Below are 14,175 nucleotides of genomic sequence, written 5' to 3'. Positions count from 1 at the left end.
ACCAACTGAAAACCCACTTGAAGGACAAATTGGGAAGCAGGCTGAGGTTACCAGAAGGAAGCAGCTTTGAATATGTGATTGCAGACACAATGATAATTAAAAGATTTATAACAAAGATTACCACACAATTCTTGATGAAGACTGCTTAGAATTCTTTTTTTGTCAATGTCCTGGTCCTAAGTAAATAATATCAATTCCAAGTAGAGATGATAAAAATCATATCAATAATTATGCTTCCCTTTTAGAAACAAATTAAATGATTTTTGTTTACAAATCACTGGACTATTTCTTGCAGGGAATTGCGTGTAATACAGCCACTTAACCATTTCTTGCCAGTATTTATCTTTCCTATATGACTTGCTCAACATAGCACTCATTTTCTGATCTGTGTGTTTATTTAACCACCCCCTTGAGTGCATGTATATTATTTGCCTCCATCATCCCTGCAATAGGGAGTGTACCAATTCACCATTCTCTGGACAAATAAACTGATTCAGAATTCTATATTCAGTTTCCCAGATATTATCTTATATGCAGATTATTCAAAACATAAGGGCATTGTCGGTTAACTGGAGTATTTGGGTGGCATAGGCTCATGGGCTGGAAGGACCTTTTACTCTCCTGTAGTAGCTAAAATTTTTAAAAAAAATCATGTGGAAATATTTTCTATGTCTGCTCAATCAACTTTTCATAATTGTAAAGTCTCCTTGTCTTTCTGTTGTCAGGAGAAAAGAGAAACATTTGGTGTCTACATTTTTAGTGTGTTTTAAATCAAGCTTCAGAAAGAATTTTTAGAATTTGGTAATACACGAAAGTTCCAGTTCCTGTTCCACCATTCATCAAGATCAAAGTCATTTTCAGCACTGCTCCTTTGTCTCATAATCCTCTTAATATCCAGAAGTACAATTGATTTCTCTTTTGATTGAAGTCAATAACTGAGCTTCTACAAAACCCCATGCGATGATTATGAAAAATAGCGAACCATTAAGAGTAGAAATTACTCTATTCAGAATCAGAATTTATTGTCGTGAAATGTTACAAAATTTGTTGTTTCTGGCAGCAGAATCACAGTGAAGCATTTATATGAATCACCTTACAAAATAATTAAAATAGTGCACAGAACTTGAGATGCACCTGTGTTGATCCTCAGTGAGGAGGAGACGTTTCCAATTTGTATTGACTGGTCACAAATGAGGAAGTCAAGGATCCAGTAGCAGAGTGGGGTGCAGAGGCCAGGGTTGGGAGCTTGTTGATCAGTACTGAGGGATAACGTTGTGGAAGGCTGAACTGTAGTCACTGACCAGGTGACTCTCGTGTTCTAGCCATTCAAATTTTTTTCATTAAGTTTTAAATTTATACATATAGCACAGTAACAGGCCCTTCTGGCCTGTACACTGATCATTGTGGGGGCACTGCTATCTACCATCTGTAAATGGGTATATATTGCCTAATTTATGCTTTCCATTTTGTGACTTCTACTTGCCTTTTGCCAGTGATCTATTACTCAACCAGCAACAGAATTACTCTTTGTAGATAAGCTCACCACTGACAACTGCATATACATGCTGCATTGAATGCAGGAGCAGAACTCAGTTGATTCAGCTGGCCTGGGTTATACTGATAAGTGTTTTACATTTTTTTTTAGAGTTTTAGTTTTTCTTCAGATTTTTAAATTAATTTTATATTGTTTCACCAGCGGGAATCTCATTTCTTACTCATCAGGAGATTACAATTTGTGGGTTATTAGTTTTTTTATTTTTAAATTTTATCCATACATGGAATCATAATAAAATACAAAATGCAATAATCAAATATTAATATCACATCCATTATATGTGATCGCCTTCCCAAGATCGTGTTATATGGCGAGCTCTCCACTGGCCACCGTGACAGAGGTGCACCAAAGAAAAGGTACAAGGACTGCCTAAAGAAATTTCTTGGTGCCTGCCACATTGACCACCGCCAGTGGGCTGATACCGCCTCAAACCGTGCATCTTGGCGCCTCACAGTTTGGCGGGCAGCAACCTCCTTTGAAGAAGACCGCAGAGCCTACCTCACTGACAAAAGGCAAAGGAGGAAAAACCCAACACCCAACCCCAACCAACCAATTTTCCCCTGCAACCGCTGCAATCGTGTCTGCCTGTCCCGCATCGGACTTGTCAGCCACAAACGAGCCTGCAGCTGACGTGGACTTTTTACCCCCTCCATAAATCTTCGTCCGCGAAGCCAAGCCAAAGAAAGAAGATAAACCTACAACCCCCTCCCCAACAATAAATTCCCAAGTGAAAGAAAAGAAATAAATTGATGACAAGAAGAAAGAAGCAAAAAAAAAATGGAGAAAACAGACCTGGTTGCCAAGAAGATGTTGCCCACCACACGGTTCTAACTATTTACATTTTTAATTCTTACAAGGTAGTTAACAAGGTTATCAAAGTTTAGGGAAAATATCGATAAATTTATACCCACAATTTGTAAATACGGGCGCCAAATTTTCAAATATACATTTTTTTTATATATGGTATGTATTTGCAGGTTTCATCACTCCATATCTAGATAAGAGTCCGATTTCCAAGTTACTGCTATACATTTTCTTGCTACAGCTAACGCAATCTTTATAAAATTCTTTTTGATATGTAGTTAATTTCAATTTCAGTTTTATCCCTACAAAATTATCTAGTAAAAATAACATTGGATTTTGTGGAAATTTAATTTAACCTGTTCTAAAAAAGTTCCCAATTTTATCCAAGAAGTCTCACTTTAGGGCTGGACCAAATAGAATCTCCTGGCCACATCTAAAACATTGATCTGATAAATCTGACTTCAATCTATTTAATTTCTGCGGCACAAGATATAATTGATGCAGAAAATTATATTGAACTACCGTAAATATTCGTGTATAATTCGTTCCGTGTATAATGCGACACCCCCCCCCCATTTTTGAGGGGAAAAAGGGGGAAAGATTTTACCCCCATGTATAATACGACACCCCCTCCCCTCACCCGCCCGAGTGGCGATGCTGACTACCACTCAGCCACCCAAGTTGTGCTACCGACTACCGCTCGCCCGGCCGGCCACCCGAGACGCACTGCTGACTACTGCTCAGCCACCTGAGTTACACTGCCGACTACCACTCGCCCGCCTGAGCCGCGCTGTGAGTTGTAGAATTTTAAAAAAATTTACTCGTGTATAATGCGACCCCCCCCCCCCCACTATTTTTGAGAGGAAAATGGGGGAAATTTTCGCATTATACTCGAATATTTACGGAAATCTATACCCAAGTTATTAGTTTTGTTCATAACATTATTTTGTGGGGTACTCACTTTTGAAAGAAAATAAATCTGCATGCATGAAAATATATTTCCATGTGGAGTTTTGTTCTCACTGTTTTTGAATTTTTTTTATTCAGAAATCTGAGAGAAGCAAAGGACAATGCAATTGCAGAAAAAGATCGAGCAAATGAAGCAGAAAAGGATGCCCAAGCAAAATGTGACCAACTTCTGGAACAGTAAGTGTGAGACTTTGCAAAGTAATGCACAAAAAATGTAGAATTCCTGTGTGTTTCTGTTTGTTTAAAAATAGATAAGCACTTAAATAATTGGTATTGCATTTCATGCTGCGCTAAGTTCATTCCTCTAGGTGTTTTTTTTTACTATTGTCTACAGATAATGATTCTGGTGATAGTTGACATTTTGCACGTGAAACACTCTATCCCTAAACTAGCGCTAAGCATAATGATCATTATTATGGACCATGACTAAATTTCTCCTTTTGTTGCACCTGTTAAATAAACTTTAAACCAGAAGCAATGCCCATTTGAACATGTCGCACAAATTCGATCATTCCTGGAAGGAAAATATATTCAAGCAAGGGAATTGAGCAACTCGGGAACCCATTACTATACCATCACCATATTAATGCAAAGATAGCTGGGAAACTGGGAAACTATTGTGCTCTTTAGAATCTGCAGTGAGAGGATGGATCAATCACATGATGTTGAGCGGTTTAGATCAGAAGCAAAAATAGAAAATGCTTTAACACCAAGCAGGTTAGACCGCAGCTGTGAAAATAGAAAACAGTGAATATTTTAGATTAAAGGACTTCGTCAGAAAGTAAGACAAGTTTACTTAAAATTGCAGAGCTGGAATTTGGGTGAGTTCAGAAGGAATGAGCAATGGAAATATTTCTGAAAGATGAGGCCAGATTGTACAGTTTCCAATGTTGAGTGAACCAGAAATTAATGGGGGAGGGAGGGAGATAAAACAGCAAAAGAGCATTTTAAAGCTGGTGTTGATTAGAACTGTTGTGAAAGCAGGAACTGAGATGGAGAATGTTTGAAATGCTCAGCAGGTCAAGCAGAGTCTGTGGGAGATGAATAACCTTACAGCAGGTATCCTGATCCGAGATGTTGCAATGTCTCAATCAGATTCTCGTTCATCAAACTAGCATTGGGTTTGATTTGGCAAATGTTTAGGAAAGCGTAGAGAGAAATCAGAGCCAGATGGAGCATTAAAGTAACAGGCAACCAGAAGCCTAAGGTTATCTGTAGACTGAATGGAAGAATATTATTAGAAGACTTGTTTGAGATGCATGCTCATACAACTAAACATGAGAGTGGTCAGTGTATTACAGCTAATATCAAAGAATACTGCACAATGTTTTTGCCCCTTACAGGAATTTGACTTCATGATTTACAAACAAACAAATAATTGTATTCTTTAATGAATTGTACCTTCTATAAATTCTGTCACCACTATTACAAATCACATTCTTCTTTCCCTAATGTAGCCTATGGTTATTCTGTGCACAAGTTCCTCAGGGAATTCATCTGAGCCAAAAGTACATTTTTGAGACTGACTGACTTGGTCAAAACCCTCTTCCTTTATTAAACCATGTGATCAAGAGAATATCACACAGTTGGTCATACTGACCTTTCTGGCTCACTCTTGAACCTCTATGCAGCTGACTACATAGTTGCCAATTGTTTCTCCTGGTTGACTAGGCATTATCCTGTTTCTTTGTTGTTATCTTGTCACATAGGGCAAAATTGCCAGACTATCTTTAGATAAGTAGCCATGGAAAGATTTATCATTGCACAATCACCATGAAATTTTTAATTTAACAGGTTCTGCAGTTTTCTAGATACAACGTTCATTCTCAGATTCCTGCATAGTAGTTTGCACAGCTGTCCTTTGTATTTTGAGAAAATTTTTTTATTAAACCATGTTGATCGAGAGAATAATCACATGGTCAGTTAGATAAAATAAACTCTTTCACCATATCATTATTCTTCAATGCATTGGGAAATGCACCAGCAAGGATAAGCATCTTAACTGATACCTTTTTCTGTGAGGAAGACAGCTGATTCAAATTGTAAACCTCCATGCAATGAATTGATGGCAACCTGTTCCTACCAGGGCTCTAAGATATTATTTGGAAAAGGAATACAGAAAAGAGGTATTTTAAAAAAAAAACATGTACTGAGCCATTTTGTCCTTTCTTAATCTAAAGCTTTCTGTTTGGGGGGGAAAAATGTTAAAATGGTGATAAAGATACTGTGATCATCCGTGTTTAAAAAAAAACATGATTAGTGGGAATAAAAACATCAAAAGCTACATTAATTTATCATTGTTGAAGTCTTCATCATTTCTACCATTTGTTGTTGAAAAGGTCTTTGATGTTCATTCTTTGATGAGTCTTGATATTCTAAAGTGGTTTATTTTAAACTAGTGGGTTGCATTTAGTCTTCATATCTGTTGACTGTTGCATGTGAGTTTTGTTATTGTGACATTATTGTAGTCTGGCATTGGAAGGGAAGTTGCATATTAAAAGTATTTTACACTATTAACAGAAACAGTGTTTAAACTTAAACTTTGTTCAATTTGAGGAAAAAGCAAATACTGCAATATTCTTTTAATGTTTATCATTATCAATCTCACTGTTGTGAAGAGAAACACACAGTATACATGTTTTGAATGTTTGAAATGCTTTATTCAGATCAGTCACCAGTGTTCTGAGGAAGTTGCATTCCAAGCTGCCTGACACTATCATTAAATTAATCATTAGTTAAGCCATTTGATTGTGCCTCAGTTTTGAAGGGATTGTTTTTATATAGCTTTTTTTGCATCTAGATTTAGTCCTTGTTATTGACAAGTGATAGGTGCAAGCGGTGGGGGACAGTATGCCACACGATGATGTGGGGTTAGACTGAAAATCCCTACTCTCCTCGAAAAAGTTGACGGAAAAAGTATTTTTTTTTAGCAAAACCTAAAGAAAATAGAAGAAAATATGGGAAGACATGCAGAACATTTTAAAATGGCACCAAAGAAAGAAAAGGCAGCTGTTACAGTACAAGAAACTGAACAAGAGGCTCAAGATGAGGAAGGGATTTCTCCAGACAGTGGCTGCCCAACTCGGGTGAACTCAGAGCACAAAAAAAAACAGGCTCCCGCAGGCAAGAAGAGGAACGGGAAGAATAGGAGACTTGGTTTACTCAAGGTTCCCAGGCTAAACTGCTGGAGAAAATGAAAGAATTGTTTATTTCTACAGCAGAAATTTTTAAAATACATGGAATCTTTCAACAAGATAGGAAGTTTATAATGGCAGAAATAAAAAGATATGGAGCTGAAAACAATAATTTTACGGAGTTGAGAAAATGATGCAGGAGGTGGATAAAAGATTTGAAGTTATGGATGGGAAAATTAAAGGGAATGAATTTGAAATTCAGGGCTTTGAGGAACAAATGAAAGTGACACAAATAGAAGCAGCTGCAACAAAAGATCAGTTAATGAAGAAAATAGACATTTTAGATAACTTCAGCAGATGAAACAACATAAAGATGATTGGACTTAAAGAAGATGATGAAGGACAAGAAATTAAAAGTTTTTACAGCATTGAATTCGACAATCTATGGGAGTGACTGAATTTCAAGGAGACATTGAAATTGAGAGAGTGCACAGAGCATTGAGACCGAAGCCACACCCGATACTAGTCAGATTTCTTCAATATGAAGTACGAGAGAAGATTTTAGAGCTGATGATGAAGCCAGCAAAAGAATGATAGTTACCCATGATTTATAATGGGAATAAGATTATTTTTAATCCTGATATGTTTTGGGTGGTTGAAGAAGAGGAAAGAATTCAATGCAGTTAAAATTGTGTTATTGAAGAAAGGTTATGCCTTTGTTTTAAGGTATCCAGCAGTTTTGAAGGTCTTTGTTCCAGAAGGGAGAAATAGGTTTTTTACAGAACCTGATGATGCAAAGGTGTATGCTGATTCATTGCCTGAAAAAGCAAGACAGGTGGATGCACATACTTGAATGTATTATCAGATAGATGTTGAGGTATATGATATCTTGATGTCTTTGCCAAATAATAAGGCTCCGGGAGAGGACGGTTTCTCTCTGGAGTTTTATAAAGAATTTAAGGAGTGGTTAATTCTTGTTTTGATGTAACATTTGGATCAAATGAGAGACTCTTTTAAAACAGCATTAATAACAGTTATTCCAAAAAAAGGGAAAGATCCTTTATTACCATCCTCTTATAACCAATATCATTATTATAAAGTTGTATCCAAATTATTAGCTAACATTAACTAAATATTTACCTAAATTAATAAATATGGATCAGTCTGGCTTTATTGAACATAGAAGATCCGTTGACAAAATAGTTAAATTTTTAAGTTGATTAAATATAGCCCAGAAAGAAAAGATACCAGCAGTAGTGGTGGCTTTCGGCATGGAAAAAGGGTTTGATAGACTAGAATGGGACTTTTTATTTCAAGTATTGAATGTTTTCAGAATTCCAAATGATTTTATAAATTGGATAAGAGCTTTGTATAATCATCCAAAAGCTTAGGTGGTCACGAATTGCAAATATCTAAACTTTTTCCATTAGAAAGGTCATCTTGACAAGGATGCTCATTATCACTATTTTTATTTGCATTGGCTATAGACCCATTGGCAGAAGTGATAAGAAGAGATAATGAGATTAAGGGTTTTACAATTAGCTTGTTTGCAAATAATATTATTATCTTACAGAACCAGAAATATAATTGAATAAAATAAATGTATGATAGGCAGAATATGGTTTGATATCAGGTTATAAAGTCAATGCAGGAAAGAGTGAAGTGACGCCTATGAATGATAGGGACTATACATTAAGTCAGCAGGTGTTGAAGTTTAAGTAGCAAAAGGTAGCAATTAAATATTTAGGAATTAATATTGATATAAATTTAAATAATTTATTTAAATTGAATTATCTACCATTACAAAAAAAATTAATGAAGATTTAAAGAGTTGGAAAGATTTACCAATAACTTAATAGGAAGGGTAATTTGTATAAAGTGAATATTTTTCTGAGGTTCTAATATTCAGTCATTACCCATTCCTATAGCAACTAAGTTTTTTCAAGAATTAAATAAAAATGTAAGAAAATTTATTTGGCGTGATAAAATGCCAAGGATAGTTTTGGAAAAACTTAATTGGAAATTTGATCAGGGAGGATTACGGTTGCTGAATTAAAAAAATTATTATAAAGCAGCTTAATTAATATTTTTATCCTTCTGTTATCAATTTGGGGAGAAGACAGTGTGGGTACATATTGAAATGAATAACATAGGAGAATATAGGGAAGGCCATTTAACATAGAAATGAAGAGAAAGTTTTTACCCAGAGAGTTGTGGGTCTGTGGAATATATTAGTGGTCGATGGTCTATGGTAGTGGGGACGGATTCGTTGGATAGATTTAAGAGAGAGTTGGATAAGGCTCTCGAGGGCAGGGGAGTTAAGGGTTATGGGGATAAGGCTGGGATTGGTTATTGAAAGGGAAAGATCAGCCATGATCCGATAAATGGCAGTGCTGGCTGAAAGGGCCAATTGGCCTACTCTAGCACCTATTGTTTATTGAGAAACTAAGCCAGAATATTTTTTGTATAAATGGAACGAGGAACATTTGAAAGGAGTACCAATTTTAAAACATTTATTCAAGATATGGAATGGAATTACTATTGAAAGAGGAATTAAGAATTACCAAATAGCTAAGATCATGTTAAAGCAGAATCCACTTATTCCTTTTACCTCAAATAATTCTTTCTTTGATATCTGGCACAATAACAGGATAGAGGATAAAAGATTGTTTCTTGGGTTATTTTTTCTTGACTTTTGAACAAATGGAAGAGAAATACAATATATCAAACAAAACTTTTTTCATGCTATCATCTTAAATCATTTTTGAAAAAGAAATTAGGTACCAATTTTAGACTTCTGGGACAGAGTCCATTTGAGTATTTAATAATTTATACATTTATTGAGAAATTTATTGCTAATATGCATATACAATTACAAAACACAATGCAGAAAAAGGAACTATGTAAGTAAAATAAATGGGAAAAATATTTAAATATACAAATTCATGATGAGCCCTGATCAAGTTTGTGCCAGGAGAGTGTAATCAATGCAATTAATGTTAGATATCAAATGGTACAATATAATTTTTTTATACCAATTATACTGCACTTTGTATAAATTATATGGACTTGGTTCAAATTCTTCTGACAAATGTTTCAGATGTAATAAAGAAAGAGGAACCTTATTACATGCAGTTTGGTCTTGTTGAAAAAGTGGCAAAATTTTGGGAAGACTTGAATATATTATTGGGACAAATTATGAAGATACAGATACCAAAAGATCCCAGAATGTTTTTGCTTGGTGATTTATATGACACTGATACTAAATTGAAGTTAGAAAAATATCAATGAAAATTCTTGAGTGTAGCAATAGTGGTGGCACGCAAATATATAGCAGTAACATGGAAGTCAGATAATTTTATAAGGTTGGATAGACGGCATATGGAAATTCAAAATTGTAGACCATTGGAGAAGGTTACTTATAATTTAAGGAATCAACCAGTGGATTTTTATGATTTTGAAACCAATAACACCCTCTCCTCCCAATTAATATGTTCGGGATAATATGTTTGGAATATACGAATAGTGAATTATAAATGAATTCAGGTGTTTTTATCTTTTACTTTTCTTTTTCTTTAGGGGATGGGGAAAATGAAAAGAAAAAAATTATATTTCATTTTGTATCATTTTCATTGCATTGTATTGTTAGACGATGAAGAATTATATGTATGTATCGATGCAAATGAAAAATAAAATATTCAAAAAAAAAATTTGATGGGCCAGGCAGTTCCCGTGAATTACACAAAACATTAAGGCTGCTTTGAATGGTGCTGGCTCAAAGGATGTACAATTAACTCTTCTATGGATATAACAACTTCTAAGTAACTTTCAGTGTGCAACTCAATTTCTATTTAATCCTAGGCTTGTTCCAACCAAACTTCACCCCTGTTCTGCCCAAGTTAGTCTTCAGCTACACATTACCAGTGCAAGGCATAAAATGATAGCAGACAGGGTTCACTGGACAGCATCTTGAAGGCTGGGTTGGAAGGTGGGATGTGCTACAACAGTCTCAGTAATAGATGACAGTCCTCACAAGTATACAGATTTAGGGATAGTGTCAGCAGGTTACGAGGACTTAAGTGTACATTTTTTTAAGTTAATTTAGTTAAGCAATTTGCTTCTAAGCGATTTATATGCATGGGTATTCCTTGGATGAAGCCTTTGTAATTCTTCGGCTACCATATTAATTTGAGCAATGGCAAATTTTTACAGAAACCTATCAGTTTACATGAGAGATGTGATTTGAAAATAAATTGTTTTATTTTGCTGGCAAAGGACTTAAGTTTGGAGAGATACATATATGGAAATGAACTCATTACTTCTTGTGCACGCTCTTGTTTCTGTGTTTTTGTCCTACTTAGAAAGCCAATTCCAGAAATTCTTCCAAATATAGAAAGATACGAATATTAGTTATATTATAGAGTAGAATCCCCATTTTCCAGAGTTCAATCAACTGGAAACCCAACAACAGGCAAAAAAAATTGAGAAAACAAGTAAATTAATAAAATTAAAGATAAATAAAATTTTAAATGAAAATTTAAATAAAAATAGTTAAAATTGTAAATGTCCAACCATTTCCCATTTTTGTTTCTAAAACTTTATTTGATTCAATTAACTCAATTATTTCCTCATATGTTTGGAAAAATAAGCATCCTTGTCTTCAAATTGGATTAAGTTAGAACTTAATTCTACTAAAAAAATTCCCCTTTTCGATCCTTGGAGTGCCATTACCTTTATCTGCTTCTAAATTAACTGACAATTTTGTTGTTAATCATACTTGGAGAATTTGGTTTCACTTTGGAAAATGTTTTGAATACTATCGATCCTTGCTTGCTCGCCCTACATTACTTTTTTTTTCTGCTTCTGTGCAAGATTATGCTTTTCGTAAATGATTAAGTTGGGAATCCAATCTGTTCAAGACTTATTTATTGATAATAATTTAGCCTTATTTGAACAACTAGCTCTTAAATTTAAACTACCCATTTTTTTTTAAGATAGCTACAAATTAGAATTTTCTTGAACTCTGTCGAGTTGAGGCTTCCTCAGGTCCTTATAAATACAAAAGGGATGATTCATATTCCTAAACCAAATCAAAATAAGCTGATATCAACTATACAGGTACAGGATCCTTTATCCCCTGACATCTAAAATCCAGAAGGTTCCAAAATCCGGCAAGTGGGACCAGTGGTTGGGGGAAGGGGGAGACATCTGGGCGGCCGAGGGACAGCGGTCGGGGTAGGCGGCCGAGCGAGCAGCAGTCGGGGGAGACGTCCGGGCGGCCGAGGGACCAGCGGTCGGGGGAGACGGCCGAGGGACAGGAAAGGGGAGGGGGTGGATACTGCAGCACAATTCGAGTGGGCTTTCTGAAATCCGGAAAGTTCCGAAATTCAGAACACACCGTCCCCCAAGGGTTCTGGATAAAAGATTGTGTACCTGTATATCACATTAAAATCTAGGGATAATTCACTTGATAAGATTAAAAAATTATGTGAGCGAAATCTTCAACTTTCATTTTGAATACTCTATGGGATTCCTTCTTAAAATTGGTAAATTCATCTTCTTTATGTGTCCGTCATTTGTTTTTACAATTGAAGGAAGTGCATTGAGCTTAATTTTCTAAAGTTCAATTGGCTAAATTAACTCTAGCATTTCCTTGAAATGTGACAGGTGTAAGACTGAAGAAGGAATGTTTTGGGCTTGTTCCTTTCTTTCCATTTTTTTGGGAGGATATCTTTTGTACCTTTAGTTCTCAATGTGAATCTAAAACCTAATTCTATAATCGCTCTTTTTGGTTCTACTAAGATAATTCATTTGAATTAAACTACATCTCAATCCCATGTAGTCTCTTTTGCCTCCCTTATTGCTAGATATTCAATCCTGCTGAGATGGAAAGATGCGATCTCTCTTCTTTGTGCTCAATGGCTATCTGATATGATGGCAATGCCTAACTTCATAAAAATCAGATGCTCTTCTACTGTAATGAATTTAAATTTTCTAAGGTCTTTTATTAACTAATTTCATAATTTATAAGATCACTTGGAACTTGCTTTATGAGTTTGTGGTTTCTTTTTATGTAATGGAATATATACTTGGGAGAATTTGGTAAAATTAGAGTAGGTTACATACATACACACATTTTAAAACAGATTTTATTTGAAATACTGAAGAATTCATATTCAGTGGACTTTATAGAAACTATGGAGAATGCTGTGCACATTTTATAAGTAGGTGCTAATTGAAATGATGTAATTAAAGCAACAAGGAGGAGACGCTCTGGCTGTTAAAAAGCTCTTTGCAAGGGTTTTGACAGAGTGCACAGAAAAAGTCACACCTGGGTTTTGTTTACCTAAAGGCAACAGCTTGACCAAGAAGACTAACTCCTATTGTTTGCTGGAGAAGGTCAGTGGTTTTCAAGTGAGAGAGTCACATGGGCTTTCAAGAAGTCTGAGTGGGAGAGGGGGAGAGAGAGAGAGAGAGAGAGAAAGAGGTGAAACAACAAGCTCTCTCAGCTAGTGTATGTGACACTGAAAGCAGCTGAACATTGCAAGCCAGGAAGCTTGGTGGAACTGAAGAAAGGATCCAGAGTGGCAGATGGCTGGAAGTGCTATCTGTCTGATGTTTCTCTTGGAATAAGTGGAACAGAAAGGAACTCTGTGGTAGCCTGAAAGAAATAGGTTATCATCTGGAGAACCCTGATGAGGCAAATTTCATCAGCAAGACATTGAGGTGACTAATGGTGGTACCAAAGTTGTGGAAATCCTGGAACAACAAATCTCTCTCTGCAAACCCTACGAGAACCTTCCTGAATGGTAAACATTTACCTTTCGAGCACCAAAGCCTTGTGAACTTTATATATGTTTAATTCTGTGCACAATCTCAGAATTGCCTGCAACCAGAGAATTTGGAAGAATGAGAAGTGAGATTGAATTGTGAACCAAAGAACTTTTCTTGCGTTTATACACACATCACATACACGTGCGTTTAGAATTAGAAGGGAGTTAAGTTGGGTTTAGTTAAGTTAATAGAGATAAATTAAAGTTTGATTCTGTTTTCATGTTTAAAGATAATTAAAAACAACTTATGTTTAAGTAACCATTTGTCATGGTGAATATTGCTGCTGGGATTTGGGGTCCTTTGGGTTGTAACACTTTTGGTAGTAAAAATTATATGTACTTGATAACTTCAGAATGGAAGGGGTAGTATAGTCTAATTTTTTAAAAAATTTTCAATTAGCCATTGAAAAGTGTTTACCACTTTCAATTTGACTGTTATATTATAGAATTTATACATAATAGATTTATTTTTCCTTATCGATCTTTTTTCTGTGCATTATTTTTGTATATTACTTTTGATTAATGGCTTTTACTTGTGTACTATTCCTGTAAAATCCAAAAGAAATATTGAAAAAGGAAAATAAAATTGTAAATGTTCTCCGAAGCAACACGCAACCGCTTGGTGAAGATGGGGGCAAACATTCAGCCAGCGGAACGCCTGTTCTTGCCCGCCCACAGCTATTTGAATAAAGTTGTTTTTGAATAAAATGGCAGCGTCCAGGATGAAAAACAGGCTGATGCCGCTCGTCACTTGGACGACTCTCCTAAGTGTTCTCCCTATTCCTGCCTAGTAAGAATCTTAATTTATATTAGGTACATTATCTGTAAACTTAAGAGAGGCCAGGTTAACTATGATGGTGGCATGGTTAGCATTACAGCT

At 35.5% G+C, this 14,175-nt stretch overlaps 1 protein-coding gene across 6 annotated transcripts in view; it reads left to right on the top strand.

Moving 5' to 3' along the window:
* pibf1 (progesterone immunomodulatory binding factor 1) overlaps positions 1-14,175 on the top strand; it is a 159,550-nt gene that overhangs the window by 53,316 nt on the left and 92,059 nt on the right. For all 6 annotated transcript variants that reach the window (XM_069890573.1, XM_069890572.1, XM_069890571.1 and 3 more), the window contains one exon: positions 3,407-3,505. In XM_069890573.1, coding sequence (XP_069746674.1) covers positions 3,407-3,505 — 99 coding nt within the window. The remainder of the gene's footprint in view (positions 1-3,406; positions 3,506-14,175) is intronic.

The sequence above is a fragment of the Narcine bancroftii genome, chromosome 7 (assembly GCF_036971445.1).
Source record: "Narcine bancroftii isolate sNarBan1 chromosome 7, sNarBan1.hap1, whole genome shotgun sequence".
NCBI lineage: Eukaryota > Metazoa > Chordata > Chondrichthyes > Torpediniformes > Narcinidae > Narcine > Narcine bancroftii.
Note: the sequence above shows the minus strand (reverse complement) of the source record. Positions and strands in the feature narration are given on the sequence as shown.